We start from the raw sequence: 19,570 nt of genomic DNA, 5'->3' as shown, positions 1-19,570 counted from the left end.
GTCTTCTGTTGAATATAAAACCCACGTGTTGTTTTTGGCCATTTATAAATCAGTCGGTGGTTTTTGGTGTCTTAATGAGGGAAATTGTTTTATTATTTCTTTAAAATATTTAGAAACTAAATATCGATTTGTAATTGCTTATTGGAATTACTCGGTTTTATGTGTTAGGAAAACAAAAAAAAAAATCTTGGTTTTATTTGTAGGGGAGAAAATATATATATTGTAATTGAGATGGACAAATGAAAATACGTACAAGTTAGAAATAATCTATCTTAGTTTCGTCGCTATCTAATGTATAGTGTGGATATTTTATATAGAAATTAATGGCATGAATAAAACTAAACCTCCTTGCTTGGAGTTTCAGAAACTGTAAAATGTAATGTTTTGACATTGTTTTTGTTCTCAATTAATATTGAGCTAAGCCGGTGTTTGTTTGTGTGCAATCCTACCAATAACGGAACAATGAAGTACTTATGCGTGTTTATTGTACAGACGGGCGAAGATATATATACACTCTAAATATATACATTCGGTGAATGAAAGCCTATTATTTAAGTTGATTGCGGTAGAATATTTTCTTTAAAAAACTCTAATTGTATACATGCGTGTGTGTGTGTATGTGGTCGAATATAACTTGTAGATTATACACATTCAGTGTTTATCTCTGTTGATAAGTAGTGGTATATTTTCTTTATAAAAAATAGTGAAGGTACCAAACAAAACTGGTGTGCCGACAACAATTTTCTGCGTATTACCATTCTCTGTCTAGTACGGAATGTATGAATACAAACATAAACATGGACACATGCTACTCGCCATTCAGCAGTGGCTTAGACAAACATCACGTGGAGTGCAAACCGTAATGGTTATACCCGTATAAAGGGGCTCCATGCATGGCCCTTGTAGGCCCCCGCGTGGGGGCAGATACGATAGCTGAGTGATTAGGCTGTAGGTTTATTAAAACTTTTGTTTTACTCTTTATGAAAACGGAAGATGTTGATGTGTGTACGCGGTGGGTTTCCAATAAGAAAAGATTATCGATGTAACATGCTACATATTGAATGTTCGTTTATTTCGTTAATTAAATGACAGTTGCTTTGCAGACACACCACTGCGCAGTTGGTTATATTTTGCACGTGGGTTGTATCGAGCAGATATATTTGCTTTAAAATTAGTCTATGGAAATACTAAAGGCGGGCAGAATGGGGTTAGGGTTTTCGAGTTGCGGGGGAAAAAAACGGCAAAATTGAAGAAGTTGGGGGAGGGAGGAATTTCACAATGCCGATTTTTGGCAATTTTCCGGAACCTCCGTATCCGAAAACGGGCAAAAAAAAATTACAAAAATAAAGGTGCCCCAGCATGGCCACAGCTCATGAGCTGAAACTAGATATAATGAAAATGAAAATTTGGGAGAAAATGGGGGGAGGCGGACGGGTGGAAGTCGTTCCGTGTTTTTACTGCATTTTTGACTTTGAGACTAAATATATTTTTGAAAATATTCACTACCTTACAGAAACTATATCAGCTAAGCAAATAGCCTTCCCTAAATGGTTTAAAAGCATTTTAATTATTGCTGGTCACTATTTCAGAAAATTATCGGCGTCCTCTTTGAGTATATAAAAGACAAATTTGGCTGGGGCAAAATGATTAAGTCAAGATTAGGTAAATTTGCCACTTCAGTTCGCTGGAATTACATTTGAAAAGAAACTCACACACGTTAATAGCCATCCCTTAGACATCAGAAAAATCAAAAATGCAAAAAAAGAAACAAAAATTAATGTCTAGGCAAAATGAAAGCGGATGGGGGGGGGGGGGGATGCCATATATGAAATCAACGAAACTCGACTGAATAAAAAAAAACAACAAAAAACAGTATAAACTATTCTCTATAGCTTCTTCACGATCTGCTGGAGTGTCCTTATAAACCATGCAGTTAAAGAGAAGAAATTACTGAAATTAATCATTACTCGTTTTACCTCATTTTAGACGTAATATTTTGGAACTTGAACTTCACTTGGAATGCAACAGAGAAAAGACTATTTTATTGCTAAACACCAAAAATTACCCTGATATTTTATTAGCAAATTCAATTACAGTAGGCTCAAAGTTGAGGAAAAAATTTCTTGGAAAAAGAGGACCTGCCACCTGACTGTTTCAGACTCTCGACTTCAACAACAATGTTGATCAATTTCCATTTTTAAAGATGATGCAATATTTGCTATGTAAGGATTTCAAAGAGGTTTTGCACCAGTTACTAATGTTTGCACCCCTCCCATATATATATATACACACACACACACACACACACACACACAGTCTTTTGTTTCAGTCATTTGACTGCGGCCATGCTGGGGCACCAGTATCAGCCATGTTATCTCCGTGAGGCCCAATGCAGGTGCTATTCACATGCCACCAGCCCAGGGGCTTGTTATGTGAGACCGGCATTGGCCACGACTACGATTTCATTGGCTTTAAAAAATCAAGGGTATGTAGTGCTCCATTAAATAATAAAGTAAAAAACAAATGCACAAAAGAGACGTAGAGGTTTGCCAAATTCTCATCAGTTATCAACTAGTGGGTCAAATGCAATCTTGCGCCTTACAATAATATTGTTTCCCTTCTTGTGGTGCCAGCAACAAGAAGCCACTGCTAGGAAATGGGACTAAACCATAACAATGCGATCAAAGAACAAACAACAAATGGGTCAACATGCAATACGGAAGTGGACATAGGATGAACATGAGTAAATGTGATTCAAGATGAGACCATTAGTGGGTGGACGAGGGACAGCAGCTTCTTGTTGCTTGTGCCACCAGAATGGAATTGATATTATTGTAAGGCTCCATGTCAAACCATCCAACCCATGCCAGCATGGAATTTGGACATTAAACGATGATGATGTTCAAACTGGCTAAAATTAACAATCATATCATTGAAATCTTGAAGCTATGAGATAATGCATGATTAATTCATAACAACACGTGAATGAACAAACATTACATTCAACAGAGTAACCTGAAAGCTAAAGGGTTCCTTAGCTTGTTTTATGGTATAGATTCCTAAAAACATCCAGGTTTTAGATCTGGCCTGCATATTGAAAAGGTTTAGAACCTCTGGTCTAGACACACGAACCCATACATACCTTCATGAATGAGAGGTTTCATGGACTGTAAAAATGTTTGCAAGTCAAAACGTCAAAAGACTTTTTCTAAGATTTGTATATTTACATATTATATTTGTTCCTTCTATATTTCTATGTACGACACCAATGTTTTCTTGTAGGTGTATTTAGTGATAAATGTAGCCTTGTTTATCACATTTATTCATCACTGGTCTGGAATAACTCCATATATTCAATTGTGAACCATATTAGGCTTATCACGTCAAAGATTGTGATTTTGTATCCCCAAAATGCACCCCAGTGACAAACCTACAATGTTCATCTACCCAGAATGCACAGGCTGTCTCTTGTTTACATGACCATGCTGCAAGGCTGTATATTTTTTATATGGATTTATATTCTCATACCCATCAATATAGGACCAGTGAACATAACAAAAGAAATTCAAAGGCAGTTGATCCTAGCAATGCTGATGAGTGTAGGAGTGTATTGTCTACAGGAAACAGTAGAGATGATCAAGAAAATATGTGAATCTACCATTTTTATTTATATTTATTATAAAGTGTGCAGATGATTAATTTATCATGGATTCGATTGATCACCCACCCTTTTTTTTTTAAAACCAAATCCTTGTGATAAATGAGGATGCATGTCTATTGATTTTAATTCTAAAATTGTTCTTTTGTTTCAGAAAAAATGCCAAAGGGTCGCTCAAGAGGAAGAGCTGGAAGAGGTCAAGGTGATGGGAGTCAGGCTGGTCCAAGACCTGGTCAGGTAAGATTTAACCAGATGCATCAATTAATTACTAAATGCTTTTGTAAAGCAACTATATTTTTTGTTACTGGTGTTTACCATTTAACGTCTATTTTCCATGCTGATATGGGTTGGATGGTTTGACAGGAACTGACAAGCCAGAGGAAGACACCAAACTTCAATGTCTACTTCAGATTGGTTTCTATGGCTTGATGCCCTTCCTTATGCCAAACAGTTTACAGAGTTTAACCCATTACCTACCAGTGATCTCATATGAGTTCGCTTAAAAATTACAAATTTCGTAATTATCTGTCAATATTTACACACATCTAACCTTTTTGCTAGATCTACTAGGTATATTTCTCTGATATTCAAATGAGGTTTGCTAATTTTTCACCCAATATCTTGCTTATTTTTATTTAAAATGTTATTTTGATCATTCCAGCGTGTTTCTAAGGCTGTTTTATGGTAGAAATCAAAGTTTCATAAAAAAATTCCAGTTAATAGAATTATGGGAGGTAACAGGTTAATGGGCACTTTTTCTGTAGTAATGGTGAGATCAAGGTCTTTGCAAGACAAAACACCCCTGCTCAGTAAAGTGGTTGGCATTAGAAAGGGCATCCAGCAGTAGAAATCATGCCAAAGTTTCAGTTTAACTGTCTGAGGTCAGCATGGGTAACAGACATTAAATGATGATGTTCAGAACATAGCTTAACTTTTTAGCATTTAAACCAGCCATATCCAGCCTATCATACCTGCCCTTCAAATCCATTCTGAAAATATACACTGATATCATAAAAATTTCAAAGCTACGAGATAATACGCATGATTAATTAAAAACTGAATGAAAAAAAGCGTTACATTTGACAGAAAAATCTTAATTGTAAAGGGTCAAAGGGTATTGTTTGATTTTCTCTCTAATATTTTGACTGACCTCCCCTGGAGATCTTTTGCTCTCAGAATATTCTTCCTTGTCAAACAAAAGTTCAGAAATATATTTGATTCATCCGAAGACAACTCACTGTTATATTTTTCTGTTAACCCTTTCGTTACCAACCCAGCTGAAACTGGCTCAGGCTTTGAGTACAAATGTCTTGCTTACATAAGTTCTGAATTAAAATCTTCCACCAAACCATAATCACAATTTATGTTCCTAACACTAGCTGAATGATAACTAAGTTATTTTACTGAATTCTGTGTTATATTTAAAGTAATTGAAAGAAACACAGAGCATCTGAAAATAAATACAGTAACGAAAGGGTTAAATCAATTGCTGTTGGAAAATTTCACTGTGCCAGAATTTGTTTCATCTCGCATTATCTCATATTTTTGAGATTTCGAAGACGCGTTTATTTTTAGAAAGCTATTATACGGTTGGTGTGAGAGGCTGGATCTGCTTTGTTTGAACAGAAAATGGGTTGTATATTTGGACCATTTAACATTGAAACTGGGCATACCCAGTCCAAATATATATCCTTGTTTTATGTTCAAACCAGCCAGATCCAACCTCTCAAACATACCTTACAGTGTCACTCTAAAAATAAACAATCACATCAGAATCTCAAAGCTATGCATGATTAATTCAAAACGATGTGAATAAATAAGGATTACATTTGACAGTAATGTGAATATTAAAAATGTTTATGATGGTGTTTTGTTAGGGCATGTATTTAATTTATGACATGTCATTGAGTTTACACCTTTAGCATTTAAACTGGCCATATTTGGCCCAAATATTCTACCTGTTTTATCCTCAAACTGGCCAGATACAGCCTCTCACACCTACCCTACAATGACATTGTAAAAATGAACAATCACATCATTGAAATCTCAAAGCTTTAAGATAATGCATAATTAATTGAAAACAATGTGAATAAATAAGCATTACATTTGACAGAGGATACTGAATGCTAAAGGGTTAATAATTTCTCGATATGATTTTTATATTTTGTTGTGCCTGGGGAGAGTCATACTGTCTTAATATCTAACACACCGGTTCAATTTCCACTCGTTCATTTATTTTTTTCTTCCCAAGTTTTCGTTGCTTTTGTAACATTGTCAATGGATGTTGAGTCTGTCTGTTATCAGAGCTGCTCTGCTAATGGACAGTCAGCATCCACTGACAAGGTTACAAAAGCAATGAAGATTTTGGAAAGGAAAAAATTGAACCGGTGCGTGTGTTGGATATTAAGACTTTATGTGTCTCCCCAGGCACAACAAAATTTGTTTCAACACATGAATTCACATGAATCTTGCAAACCAGGCACAAAAGCGAAATGATTTTTATAGTTTACTTTTTGACTGAATGAAGTTGGCACTTTTAATTTATTTGCTTTAAATATTGGTTTTTTAAATTTCTTTCAACAGCAGGGCGATGGCCCCCAACACCAACAAATGCCTCAGCCAAGATTTCCACCAGCACACATGGCCCAACAAAGGCCACCTATGATGGGGGACCCGGGTCCAAGACAACCGGCCATGCGCCAGCCAATGCCTCGACAGCCTGCGCCACATGCTGCACCACATGCTGCACCTCTAGCAGGTAAAGCTGCTGCTGAACAAAGCGAAGGTGCTGCTGCACCCCCTGTTGGATCTGGCCGTGCCAGTTACAGAGGAGGAGCAAAGCCAGCACCTGTTGGTGGCGCTGAGAAACTGGCTACAGAATTTGGTAAACTATCCATGAGAACAAGAGATGAGTTTGTTGAAACCAAACCTGCAAATTTAACAGTCCGACAAGGTAATTTCATTCTTCTTTTCTCGTTTTTTTTTTATATCTACAGTCCCTGTGACCAAGAGTTGTAGCAATTTGAAAGAAACCACATGAAAGATTCTTTCATGGTAAACATCACAACATTGTGGTTTTTTTAACACATCCACTTCTCTGCTGGTGTGTGAATTGTGGCCGTTGTCAGTGCTGGTGACACGTAAAAAAAAAACACAGTACACTCTGTAAGGTGGTTGGCGTTAGGAAGGGCATCCAGCTGTAGAAACCATGCCAAAACAGCTCTTTGGCTTACCAATCCTAGACAGCCTAACCCATGCCAGTATGGAAAACAGGCATTGAATGAGGATAGCATATTCCATTTGGACTTGACTACTTCAATGGATGAGCGTAGGTAATGCTGATGGTTCTGTCATTTGAAATTCTGAATAATCTCTACTTGTGAGATAGAAATCATCATCTTCATTTTTATGTCCACTTTTACTTGTTTTACATGAGTTGAGAGAAATTTGTTAAGTTTGATAGTCTTGCTGTTACTAACCATCACCTGTTTCCTAGCAATGTGATATTTCATTGTGGCCAGACATTTGGAAACGAATGACATAATTGGTATGCTTATGACCATCACATGTACAAAAAAACAAGGAGACACACACTCATAGGGCTTCTTTCACAACTACCAAATCCATTGAAAGGTTTTGGTTGACCCAGAGCTTTTGCAAAAAGGTGCTACACAGTTGGGACTGTAATGGAAATGGCATGGCTGGGAGGCAAGCTTCTTAGTCACACAGCCATGCCTGTCTATGTCTACCTAGGAACTGCTTTATTCAAGAAGCAACAGAGAACATGTTTGGTAGTCAAATGCTGTGGGCTGCAGTAGAACACTAGAACTCATTCTATTTTCACACATGTGCAGGCATTGCTGTGTGGTTGTGATGTTTGTCTACCAAATCCAATCCACTGCCAAGGCTTTGGTTGGACCAGGGCAATAGTAGAAGACACTTGCTCAAAGTGCCATGTAGTGGGACTGAACCCAAAACCATATGGTTAAGCAAACCTCTAAACCACACTGGCCACACCTGAACCAGCAGTGTCTTTCAGTAAGTAGACCTATAATCTGGTTGCTCTGATCTCCTTTCCAGGTATGCCTCTATTGGCTTATTTTACAAGCTCATCGTCCTTCTTTTGGCATATTTTATTTTTAATCCTACGCACTCTTCATCCTCATCCAGTAAGATGGAGGCTGTTCTTGTTTCATGGTACCAGTGGCAGGTAGGACCTGGCTAAATGTTGTCACTAATCTTTTGATTAACGACTCCAGTCTGCTAAAGGTTTGTGCCATCGTAGTGATTTTCACATAGTTTACTTCTCTGTGAGCTATTTAAACCTTAATCTGAATTATACCTCCTCATTATACCTGTTGCCAAATAGTTGAATTGATCCATTGAATCCTTGGTCTTCGTGTCCACTTCTTCCACGCTGGCCAAAGTGTGACAAAGCTTCTTGTGGCAGCATTCTACAGCTTGATGCTCTTCCTCAAACCAACCCTTGTTTGCAGAGTATTCCATTGGTTTCCTGTGTCAGCACCTCAGCTCTCAGGGAAGCATGTGGCCCTCAAGCATCCTTCCAGCAGTCCTCAATGATCTTTCCCCTCTATATAAATATAGTTTTCCTTAAATGGCTTGTGTTTTACTACCTTTGGTGCAGCCCCCTAAATAAAATTCAGGTTTTGGGTCTAGCCCAGATAATTAAAATGGTTTTGAACCTTTAGTCTAAATGTTGTTAAGTGTTAAGACACAAGGAGATACACGTGAGAAACAGATGTTTGTGTTCACTTCTTGCTAAACAAATTTCACTCATGAGATATTGATGTCTTGGTCATTCCGAGATTGTTGTACAATATACTTGTCTGAGGTGCCATGCTGTGAGATTGAACCTGACACCAGTAGGTTGCAAAGTGGACTTAACTATACAGCCAGTTTTTATTTGGAACATCAAATATGAGGTTAGATTTTTTTTTAATGTTAAAATCAGAAAAATAAATTTAAGTGGAGAATTAATATCAAAAGGTAAAATTTATCACCATTTTAAAAGTGGATGTGTTAAAAAAACCACAATGTTGTGACGTTTACCATGAAAGAATCTTTCATGTAGTTTTGTGCAACCTATGAGTACTCTTGTTTACATCGTTATTGGGAGACAATACTGCCATCCCCACTGACAGAACTTCCAGATCATATCGTTGCTATTATGCTTTTTGAGGAGGGGAAAAAATAGTTTCACCATTCCATAGCGAAACTCTTGTACTACACAATTTTTGATATCTTGATATCTGAAGCAGCTGGAGAGACAATAGTTTGACCAAAAGAATCGGCTATTGCAAGCAGAAATGAATATTGCAATAAATGCATTTTGGACATACGACAGTTTTACATAATAGCAACAATATGATTTTGGCCTTCCTTGGCTTTATCAATGATAGATACCTGACTGCTGGAAATAGCACTAACTGTCCCAGTAGAAATAACCATATGAAAGATTCTGGCGATCTTTCGTTTTGATTACATTTTACGTCATTTCTAATCCATGTGCGTTTATGTTTCTGAACAAGATCGTCACTTTCTGTAAAAGGGGGTTAGGGAATTCCGTCCGTAACCCTAACCCCCTTTTACGGAAACATAAACAAACGCACGTGGATTAGAAATGACGTAAAATGTAACCAAAATGAAAGATCGCCAAGTTTATCTCGTAAATTTGCAGTATTGTGTGTTCTAACACAATATCCCATTTTTAAGTGGTTAAAATCAAATATTTTGATCATCTGACATATTCCTTCATCATCCTCTTGTGTTAATATACAACCTCTCACAGCCAGTCTTGTTGTTTGCAGGTGTGTCCGGCACTCCAGTCCAGTTGTATTGTAACTATTTTGAGATCTTGGCTATGCCCCAGTACAGCCTTCATCATTACCATGTTAGTTTTGCTCCTGAAATAGAAGGCAAAAGAATTCGCAAGGCCCTCCTCATGCAACATGCCGAGAAGTACTTTGGTCACCTGCACCTGTTTGATGGTATGATGTTGTTTCTACCCCAGAAATTGCCTGATGTAAGTTTTGGGATTATGAAATCCTTATTTTAGTCATCATTATCATCGTTTTAATGTCCACTTCTTCCGGCCTGCATTATGGGTCAGTTGGAAGTTTATTCTGGCAGAAAATTGTTTTTATGGCAAGAGTGTCCTTACTCTTGCCAATCCTTACCTGTTTCCATGGAAGTTAATATTTCCCCGTGGCCAACCTGACATGTTTCTGCAGAATGTTGGAAGTGAATGACATTCATTTAAAACATTCTTGTGATGTCAAGACAAGCTGTCACACTAACACATACTTGCATAGGATACATAAATAATGGGTCTCTACAGTTTCCACCTGTGAAATCCACCCCAAGGCTTTTGTCAACCCAGGGCTATAACAGATGACACTTGCACAATGTGCCATGCTGTGGGACTGAACCCAAAGCCATGTAGTTGTGAAACAAGCTTCTTGCCACTCTGCCATCTCGGCTCTTAAATATAAGATTCACTGTCACTGAGCAATGCTGTTTAACACACCTAAACATGCTATTCTCACAGCTTCTAAATATGTTTACTATTCCTAATATGGTGTTCATAGTTCCTAAACCTGCTGTTCACTGCACTGGAATATGAAGCTTGTCTTCATTGAAAAGATTTTGATTATAAAACTGAAATGAATTAGTAAATGAAGTTTAAAAAAATTGATATGCTTACATATTGTAATCTTGCATTAGCCCAAACAGTAATGAGATTTCCCTCAATATTTTAATTGAAAAAGGACCAAAATGTGATTGGGTCGGCAATTGGTTCTGTTCGTTTTTTTTCTTCTTTTTTTTAATGTTGTGCTTATTTGTATGACTGTCATAAACTTTGTGAGATAAAGATTTCAGATTTGGAGTTAAATAATGTTCTGTCTTCAATTCTTTTGATACTAATTTGCCTGAGATTGTCCTTGGTCCTGTGATACAAACTTGCTACTTTAACCCTTTAGTGTTTTAACTGGCCAAAAATTATTTCTCTTTATTAGTTTGAACTGGCCATATCTGATTTCCCTACGAAATTGCTAAGAAAATAAATCACATTATTGAATTCTTGCAGCTTTGAGATAATAATGCAAGATAAAGCCTTTCCTGCCTTTATTCAAGTAAAAATACGGTGAAATTTTTGAGACTTCTTAGTTTTTCAATGTTTGAAGAGAAGTGTAATGTCTTAGTTTTTAACGATATGGCGTCAGGATTAAATTGATGTAAATTGAAGCCCTCCGTCAATTTTTCATTTATGTTTTGAACACCAGCCTTAATAATGATTGTTATTTTCCTAAATTCTTCATTAATTTGAAAGTTAATTGAAACAGAGTTTATTTTGACAGAATTATGATAACAAATGAGTAAAAGTGATCTGAATTAATTGAGATTTTGATGGAGCACCCACTTCATGAAAAAATTTTGATTGAAACAAAGGCAGTGTAGTTCAACAGAAATCATCATCTTCATCATCGTTTAGCGTCCACTTTCCATGCTAGCATGGGTTGGACGATTTGACTGAGGACTGGTGAAACCGGATGGCAACACCAGGCTCCAATCTGATTTGTCCGAGTTTCTACAGCTGGATGCCCTTCCTAACGCCAACCACTCAGAGAGTGTAGTGGGTGCTTTTACGTGTCACCCGCACGAAGGCCAGTCAGGCGCTACTGGCAACGGTCATGCTCAAATGGTGTATTTTATGTGCCACCTGCACAAGAGCCAGTCCAGTGGCACTGGCAATGATCTCTCTCGAAAATCCTATGAAGGCCAATTGTAACATAAGGGGTGAACAATCAAACAACAGCTTAAAAATAGAATTATTTTACTAAATTCTTCATTATTTTGAAACTTAATTGAAACAAAAGTAGTTTATTTCATCAGAAATATAGTAACAAAAAGGTTAAAGTGATTTAAATTAACCCTTTAGCATTTACATTATTCTGTTAAAAGTAATGTTTATTTATTCACATGTCTAATTAATCATGCATTATTGTGTAGCTTTGAGATTTTTTGAGAATGTAATTATTTAAAAATTACATTGTAGGATAGGTGTGAGAGGTCACATCTGGCCAGTTTAAACATAAAACAGGTAAAATATTTGAGCTGGATTTGGCCAGTTTAAATACTAAAGGTTAAAGCCTTCCCTCAAAATTTAATGTTGATTTGTTTCAAACACCAATTTAAAAACAAATTATTTTACTAAATTATTATTTTCAAAATTAATTGAAACAAAGGCCAGTGTGTCTCAGCAGAAATCTGGTAACGAATGGGTTTCAATGAAGTATTCTCTTCACTTTTGTGTTCTTAAAAGGTTTTGTATTGTAACAAATTGTGCTCAACTGTTTGAACAAAATATAATATTTTTCCCATCTTCACAGAAACTAGAGCTGGTGTCCAAGTGTAATGTTACTGACCAAATTTACACCATCACAGTAACCTGGCGTTGTAAAGTTGTACGTACTTCGCCCACCATTATCCAGCTGCTGAACATTCTCTACAAACAGTGAGTAATGTGTTCTCTGTATAACTTTGATTACACTGGTTAAAGTACAAGGTTGGTACATAGTCCTGGGACAGCCTAAGAAAATAGAGCTTATTTTCAGCTGACAAACTGAAAGGCTACTAGACAACACTGAAGTTTATACAGTTCTATATTTAAGAGATGAGGAATTATGTACATTATTTACATTTGACGGATATTTGTCCTCATCTTGTTTGTTGTTAACACATTTCGGCTGATATGCCCATAGGCATATGGCATAGTTGTTAAGAGCGCAGGCTACTCACCCCAAGATTCCGAGTTCGATTCCAAGCAGTGACCTGAATAATAATAATATCGAAAAATGCCTTAGGAATGAGAACCCAGGTTCGAAATTTCCCCAAGACACCTGATGAAGGCTGGAGGGTACATCAAGTGTAACGTGTTAACAACAAACAAGATGAACCTAAAACCCTAGTGGTTGAAAAACGAACTTCTTACCACACACCCACTTCTCAGCCTAAAAATAATTGACAAATATTTACAACCTCCCTGCATGCACCTTACATGTACATAGCAAACGCTTGAATATTTAATCCTTCTTAGATTTATCACTGTGAGGGTAGAAACTCAAGATTTTGTGTGATGATTGTGTGTTTAATTTATCAATTAAAATGTGTAATTGTTTGCTATGTTTCTTTTTCAGGATTCTTTCTTCATTACATTTGGTTCAAATTGGCAGAAATTATTATTCTATTCCGGATGAGATACCCAGAGACAATAAACTGGCACAAACCCACAAGTAATATTTTTATTCCAACTCCTATCTCTTTATCTTTTACTTATTTCAGTTTTTGGACTGCATCCGTGCTCGGACGTTACGTTGAAGGGTTTTTAGTTGAACAGATTGACCCGCCCCATTTCTCAATAATGATAGTTATTTTACTAAATTCTTCATTATTTTATAAAATTAATTGAAGCAAACACAGCACATTTCAACAGAAATATGGTTGTGAAAGAGTTTAATAATTCTGATAGAATTGTCTCAAAATTACTCTGGTCATACAGAGAAAATCTGCAATATAAAGTTATTTAAATGTCCCCATATAAATGAATTTTTAGCTAATAATGTAGTATATTCAGTACCCATATTTAAACTGTCATAATTTTGTCTACTTTCATCTCGTTTTTTCATTTGTCTAACACTTAGCCATTAGTTTCTGCTGTTATTATATTGCAACAATTGAATTGGATGAACCAAAAATTAGAAAATGTCAGATTTTGAATCATAAAGATATGTTAGGTCTCTAGAGAAGCACTATTCTAAAAATTTACATAGATTCTGTTATCTCCCTGAAAATATCAAAATGTTTTATCATATATCCCAACATGGTTTACACATTGGGAAATTGAAATGAGCTGGTTCAAAGTTCAAAGTTCACCTTAGGTTAAGCTTCAGTGATTGTCTTCTACTTGTTTCATTCATTGGACTGTGGCCATGCTGGGGCACCTCCATGAAGGGTTTTCATTAAACAAATCGACCTCAGGGCATTCTTTTTAAATTCCTTGTACATTTTAAATGATGATGATGATATTCTGTGTCTTGCTGAACTAAGTTGAAGGAATAGAAACAAACCAGCACCAAATGTCCAAGGGACAAATACACAGACACACATATACATACATACATACATACACACAAATACACGCACAGACACACACACATATATAACAATTTAGCTAGGTGTAAAATCCACCTTAGGAATATTAAATATTGTTTTCTTTTCCATTTCTTATATATATATATATGTATGTATATATATATATATATATATAATGTGGTCTGATCAATAAGTAACTGGACATAGTAATGGAGCTAAAGCACACAGAGTGAAGCTGCTTGGCACAGATTGATCTTGAAATCTGCTGTGCATGTGCACTAAGTTTTAATGTTCTAACTCACTACTGCTGTTTACGGCAGTGCTTGAAAGGAAGGTGTGTAGCATGTGATTGTCGCATTGACCATGACAGAGAAAGTTGAGCAGAGAATTTGCATCAAAAGTTTGGCAATACCTGCTCAGAGGCCTACATAAGTTTTATAGAAAGTGTGTACGGAGAGGAGTGTATGAGCTGCACACAAGTGTACGAATGGTTCAGATGTTTCCAAGATGGCTGAAAAATGTCGATATTGACGAACGTTCTGGGAGACCTGCAACCAACAGAACTGAGAAAGACATGGCAGATGTGCATGCAACTGTGAATGGAAATCATCGAATCCCCATCCGTGAGTTATCAGAGGATGTGCAGATTAGTTATGGTTCAGTTCAGTCCATTATCGTTGAAGATTTGGGTATGAGATGTGTGTCTGCCAAGTTTGTGCCAAAACTGCTTTCAGCTGACCAAAAAGACACTTTGGTTTCAGTTGCACAAGATCTCCTTCCTTCATTGTGTCGAGAATGATGAAAACTTTTTGAAAACAGTGATAATGGGTGATGAATTGTGGGTCCATGGCTATGACTCCAAAACGAAGGCTCAGTCTTCACAGCGGAAGACCTCAACCTCTCTGGGACCAAAGAAAGCACAAATGGGCTGAAGCAATGTGAAGACACTGTTGACCATTTTCTTCGATTACAAGGGGATTGTTCATCATGAGTATGCTCCACCTGGTCAGACTATAAACAAGGAGTACTACCATGAGTTTTTGTGGCATTTGCAAGATGCTATTTGTCGGGAAAGGCCACAATTGCATGCATCCAGTGAGTGGCAATTGCACCATGACAACGCACCTGCCCATTCAGCGCAGCAGTTTTTGGCTAGGCACAAAATTCCCCAGGTTCGACAGCCACCATATCCCCCACGATTTCGCTCCTTGCGATTTTTTTTCTCTGCTTTCCAAAAATCAAATCCTGTTTAAAAGGAAGATTTCAGGATGTTGAGGAAATCAAAGTGAATGCAACGTAACCCTAACCCTAACCCTTATCGCAGAAAACGAGTTCCAGGAATGCTTCCATCAAAAGAAACAGCATGGGATTGTGGGGCTTCCGAAAGGGACTATTTTGAAGAAGATTAAATCCCAAATTGGTATATGTCGTGCTTTTGTTTTTATAGCGCCAGTCTGGATACTTATTGATAAGACCTTATATATATATATATATATATATATATATATATATATATATATATAAATAAAAGCACACACTCAGTTGGGTTTCTTTTAGTTTCTGTTTGCCTAATCCAAGCACAGGGCTTTCGGACTATAGTAGAAGACTCTTCCTCAAGGTGCCATGCAATGGTACTGAACCTTGTACCATGTGATTGGGAAGCTAACTTCTTAACAGGAAGGCCATGCCTTTTTTTTGTATTTGAATTTCTTTTGCTGTTTTTACAAATTGATTTTATTTTGATAATCAAACCTTTGAAAAGGATTTGAGCTTCATATTTTGGAATAGTGAATGCCATGTTTACGAGCAGCAGACGCCATATTTAGATGCTGTTTTCTAAATCAGAAGCTTCTTTAATTTTTAAAATTTAGAAGGAAGGACAGCTTGAAAGTTAAGACTTAAAATAGAAAAATGGTTTGTGAAAAATTGCAGAAAATATTTAATCAGTCTGAAGCATGCTAACATTCTTACTTTAAAAACGTCAGGTGTTCATGTAGTGTTTATCTAATCAACTACTGTGTTATTAATCTAGTAATTAAATTTCCTTTGATATTTTGAATTAAATACAAATTTGCAAAAGCAAGCTGCCTCAGGTGCTTTAGAATTCTGTAACAAACACTATCTTGGAATGAGATAATTTGGTACAGTTGTTTGGACTTGGATGCAGAGGAATTGGTGCAGCTGGCTCGAGCATTCACCCTGTTTTGGCAACCATACAGGTTGGTTGTTGTTGGGGACAAACACAGTGCATGCATGTGTAGAATTATACACAAACTGCTCGATAGAAAGAGGTGTTAAAATCTATTAATTGATGATCATGATTGACATAAGTGCGTTCTCTCTCCTCATACACATGGAGAAATATGCTCACATTCAAATGACAAACACTTTTCCTATCCCGATACACACAAAGAGAATTATGCTCACATATATGAACAGAGAGGAAAGGAGGGAGAACCAAGATAAACATTGAAATGACTCGTTTCAAATAAGCCAGCATTGAATCATCTCTGCCAGACAATTGGCACAAAAGCAGCTGTGCCAAAAAGTGTTACGTTAGCATTGTAAAAACTCTCTACTGCCCCCCCCCCCCCATTGCTCTCATCCAAACTAGCAAATAAGATACTTTATTTCTACTTTTGTTTTAATTAAGATTTGATGTCATTTTTGATTAATTGATGAATTTTTTTTTTTCCTTTTACAGATTAACTGTCTTTGATGGCATCCAGAGCAGCATTTTGAATTATGAGAAAGGAGCAATGTTGTGTGTTGATATTTCCCACAAAGTGATGCGTACCGATACAGTTGCTGATCTTATGCGCAGCTGTCGTATGCATGTTGGTGCATCTGGATGGAAGGAGACAATTATGAAGCGTTTGTTGGGAAAAATTGTTCTCACTAGGTACACACTTATAGTGGTATTTTTGCTTTTTTAAATTCCTAATCAAATATATTGATACGTGATTAATTATCTCTAACTGTTGGACACCTTTCCGTTGTTAGTTGGTAACTAAGGGTTTCTCCTTCAAAGTGAAAGGTAGATTGTACAGTGCTTGTTTATGTACAGCATATTTTATATGGTAGTGAAACATGGGGTTTGTCTATGGGGGACTTGCAAAGGCTTGAAAGAAATGAAGTCAGCATGCTCCACTGGATGGGTAATGTCAGTGTGCATACAGGACAGATTGTAAATGACTTGAGAGGAAAACTGGGTATAAGAGGCATCAGATGTTGTGCGCAAGAGAGAAGACTGCTGGTTTGGTCATGTGATGTGTATGGATGAGGACAGCTGTGTAAAGAAGTGCAGAGCACTAATTATAGAGGGAACTTGTGGAAGGGGTAAACCCAGGAAGACTTGGGCCAAAGTGGTGAGAAAGGATGTTCGGGTGCTGAGCGTCATTGAGGAAATGACAAGGGGCCCCGGGAGATGTGATGATTTGCTGTACTTGATAAGACACGTCAGGCTAAGTAAGATGTCTTCCATACATACAGGCTTGTCCTTTCAGGTGCCAGTGGCATGTAAAAGGTACCCATCACACTGTTAAGTGGTTGGTGTTAGAAAGGGCATCTAGCTTTAGAAAACACACCACAACAGCTGTAAGACAAAATGGAGTCTGGCCAGGCACATGTCAAACCATCCAATCGATGCCAGCATGGAAAACGAACATTAACCCTTTCGTTACCAAACCGCCCAAAGCCGCCCGAAAAAAATTTTGGTTCATGTGACCAAGACGCCCAAAACCGCCCATAATCACCTATTCATATTTAAATGAGAATATCCGAGCAAATCTCGTTAGTACATTCGTGAAAACACGTGATTATTTGTGTAAACAGTTCAGCTATAGTTTTGTACGACGATCAATGTGTTTTTTTAATTTTGTGAATTTTGGGAGATTTTTTTCCAAATTTGTTCCTGTTGTGTTTTCAAAATTTGTAATCCTGACAAAAAAATGGATACGAATTTTATTCTGTCAAGCAGCGAGTCAGAATTCGAAGGATTTTCCGTTGAAGACCTTGATAAATCTAACTCTGTAACCGAAAAAAAAGCACGTGGTATTTGATAATGAATCTGAGGTTTCATTTTCCGAAAATGAAAGCAGTGAATCCGAGAGTTCCGATGATAGCGATAAAGAGAATGAATTAGTACCTGAATGGAGTGAAAATTTAAAAACTCCTTCTTTGAGTGATTTTTCTGAAGAAACTGGACCAAGTCACAGTCTTACCCAGGAGAGTAAAGCTTTAGACTATTTCTTTTTGCTTTTTCCGATGTGCCTATTTGAATTGATTACGGTGGAAACAAACTGTTACGCTAAATGTAAACAAAGCGTAAAAAAGGATAGTTTGTGGTTTCCCATAAACTTGAATGAAATTAAAGCATATTTTGCCATAAATATTATTATGGGCATTAGAAAGTTACCTAGAATAACAAATTACTGGAGTAGTGATGAACCCTTTGGAGATGAATATGTCTCAAGTATAATGACGAGGATACGGTTTTTAAAATTGACTCAATATCTACATGTAAGAGACACGAGCAGTACACCAGTACGTGGAAAACCAGACTTTGATCCCTTATTTAAAATAAGACCCCTCATTGACTGTGTTCAAAACACATATAAAACAGGATATGGTGGGCTATAAAGGCCGAGTGCGTTTTCGACTATATGCCAGGAAAGCGCACAAAATGGGGGATCAAAGTTTGGAAAAGATTTGTGAATCAAATACTGGGTACTGCTCTGGATTTTAATTTTATACTGGCAAAAGAGACAGTAATAAATCCAGTAATGTGCACGACTCTTCTATAATAATATTTTGTTGTATACCCAATTGAATATTAGCTAATAACCCATTTTCTATAGCGATGTTTGAACAAAAATTTTAATAATTTTATATTTTGTTGAATTTACCTGTATTTACCTTTAATTAAAGTCACTTTGTGACAAAAATTTTGGTATAGAATTGGTTGAGAACCTTTCGTTAAATTATCTTCCAAAAATCACATTAATATGTTGATAAATAAAAAAGTTAGAGTTGTTTATTGAAACCAGCCTAAATTTATGATTATGTTAGAAATTAATTGAAACACATAAGGAGTGTAATTTGGTTAGAAATATGGTAACGAAAGGGTTAAACGATGATGGTGGTGATATATACTGTAATTACCGATATATAAGTCATATTATTTTATACTTAGTCTTAACCAAAAAAAAAAAAAAAATTTGGGTGTGTAACTTACAGAGTAAAGATAAAAATATGAAAGGAAAAAAAAATTTGTATCAAGATTTAATATGAACCCTTTAGCATTCGGATTTCTTTGTCAAATGTGATGCTTATTTTAGTCACATTGTTTTTTGTTTTGAATTAATCACATTATTTTGTAGCTTGAGAATTTTAATGGTGTATTTGTATACTTTCAGAATGACATTGTAGGGTAGGTGTGTGAGGCTGGATCTGGTCAGTTTTGACATAAAACAGGAAGAATATTTGGGCTGGATTTGGCCAGATTAAATGCTAAAGAGTTAAATTAGGAGTGTGACTTAGACACAAGTAAATATGCTGTACACATATGTATACACACACACACACACACACACACACACACACACACACACGGATATTTAAATCTTTTCAGCAAATACAACCTATATTTGCTGGTGTGTCATACTGTTTGTACTTGACTTTTAACTGATAAACTGGAGTATGACTCGTCCACCGGGCAAAGCTGAAACTATGAGAGAG

General features: G+C 36.6%; 1 protein-coding gene across 2 annotated transcripts in view; it reads left to right on the top strand.

Moving 5' to 3' along the window:
* Positions 1–19,570, top strand: part of LOC106883968 (piwi-like protein 1) — a 45,604-nt gene that overhangs the window by 3,368 nt on the left and 22,666 nt on the right. For both annotated transcript variants that reach the window (XM_089342489.1, XM_089342490.1), the window contains 6 exons: positions 3,813–3,895; positions 6,242–6,611; positions 9,487–9,701; positions 12,070–12,194; positions 12,877–12,972; positions 16,536–16,733. In XM_089342489.1, coding sequence (XP_089198615.1) covers positions 3,818–3,895; positions 6,242–6,611; positions 9,487–9,701; positions 12,070–12,194; positions 12,877–12,972; positions 16,536–16,733 — 1,082 coding nt within the window. In that variant the 5' untranslated portion in view covers positions 3,813–3,817. The remainder of the gene's footprint in view (positions 1–3,812; positions 3,896–6,241; positions 6,612–9,486; positions 9,702–12,069; positions 12,195–12,876; positions 12,973–16,535; positions 16,734–19,570) is intronic.

This window comes from Octopus bimaculoides, chromosome 26 (genome assembly GCF_046866305.1).
Source record: "Octopus bimaculoides isolate indiv1 chromosome 26, ASM4686630v1, whole genome shotgun sequence".
Lineage (NCBI taxonomy): Eukaryota > Metazoa > Mollusca > Cephalopoda > Octopoda > Octopodidae > Octopus > Octopus bimaculoides.
The sequence above is the reverse complement of the archived record's forward strand: the minus strand, read 5'-3'. Positions and strand labels throughout refer to the sequence as shown.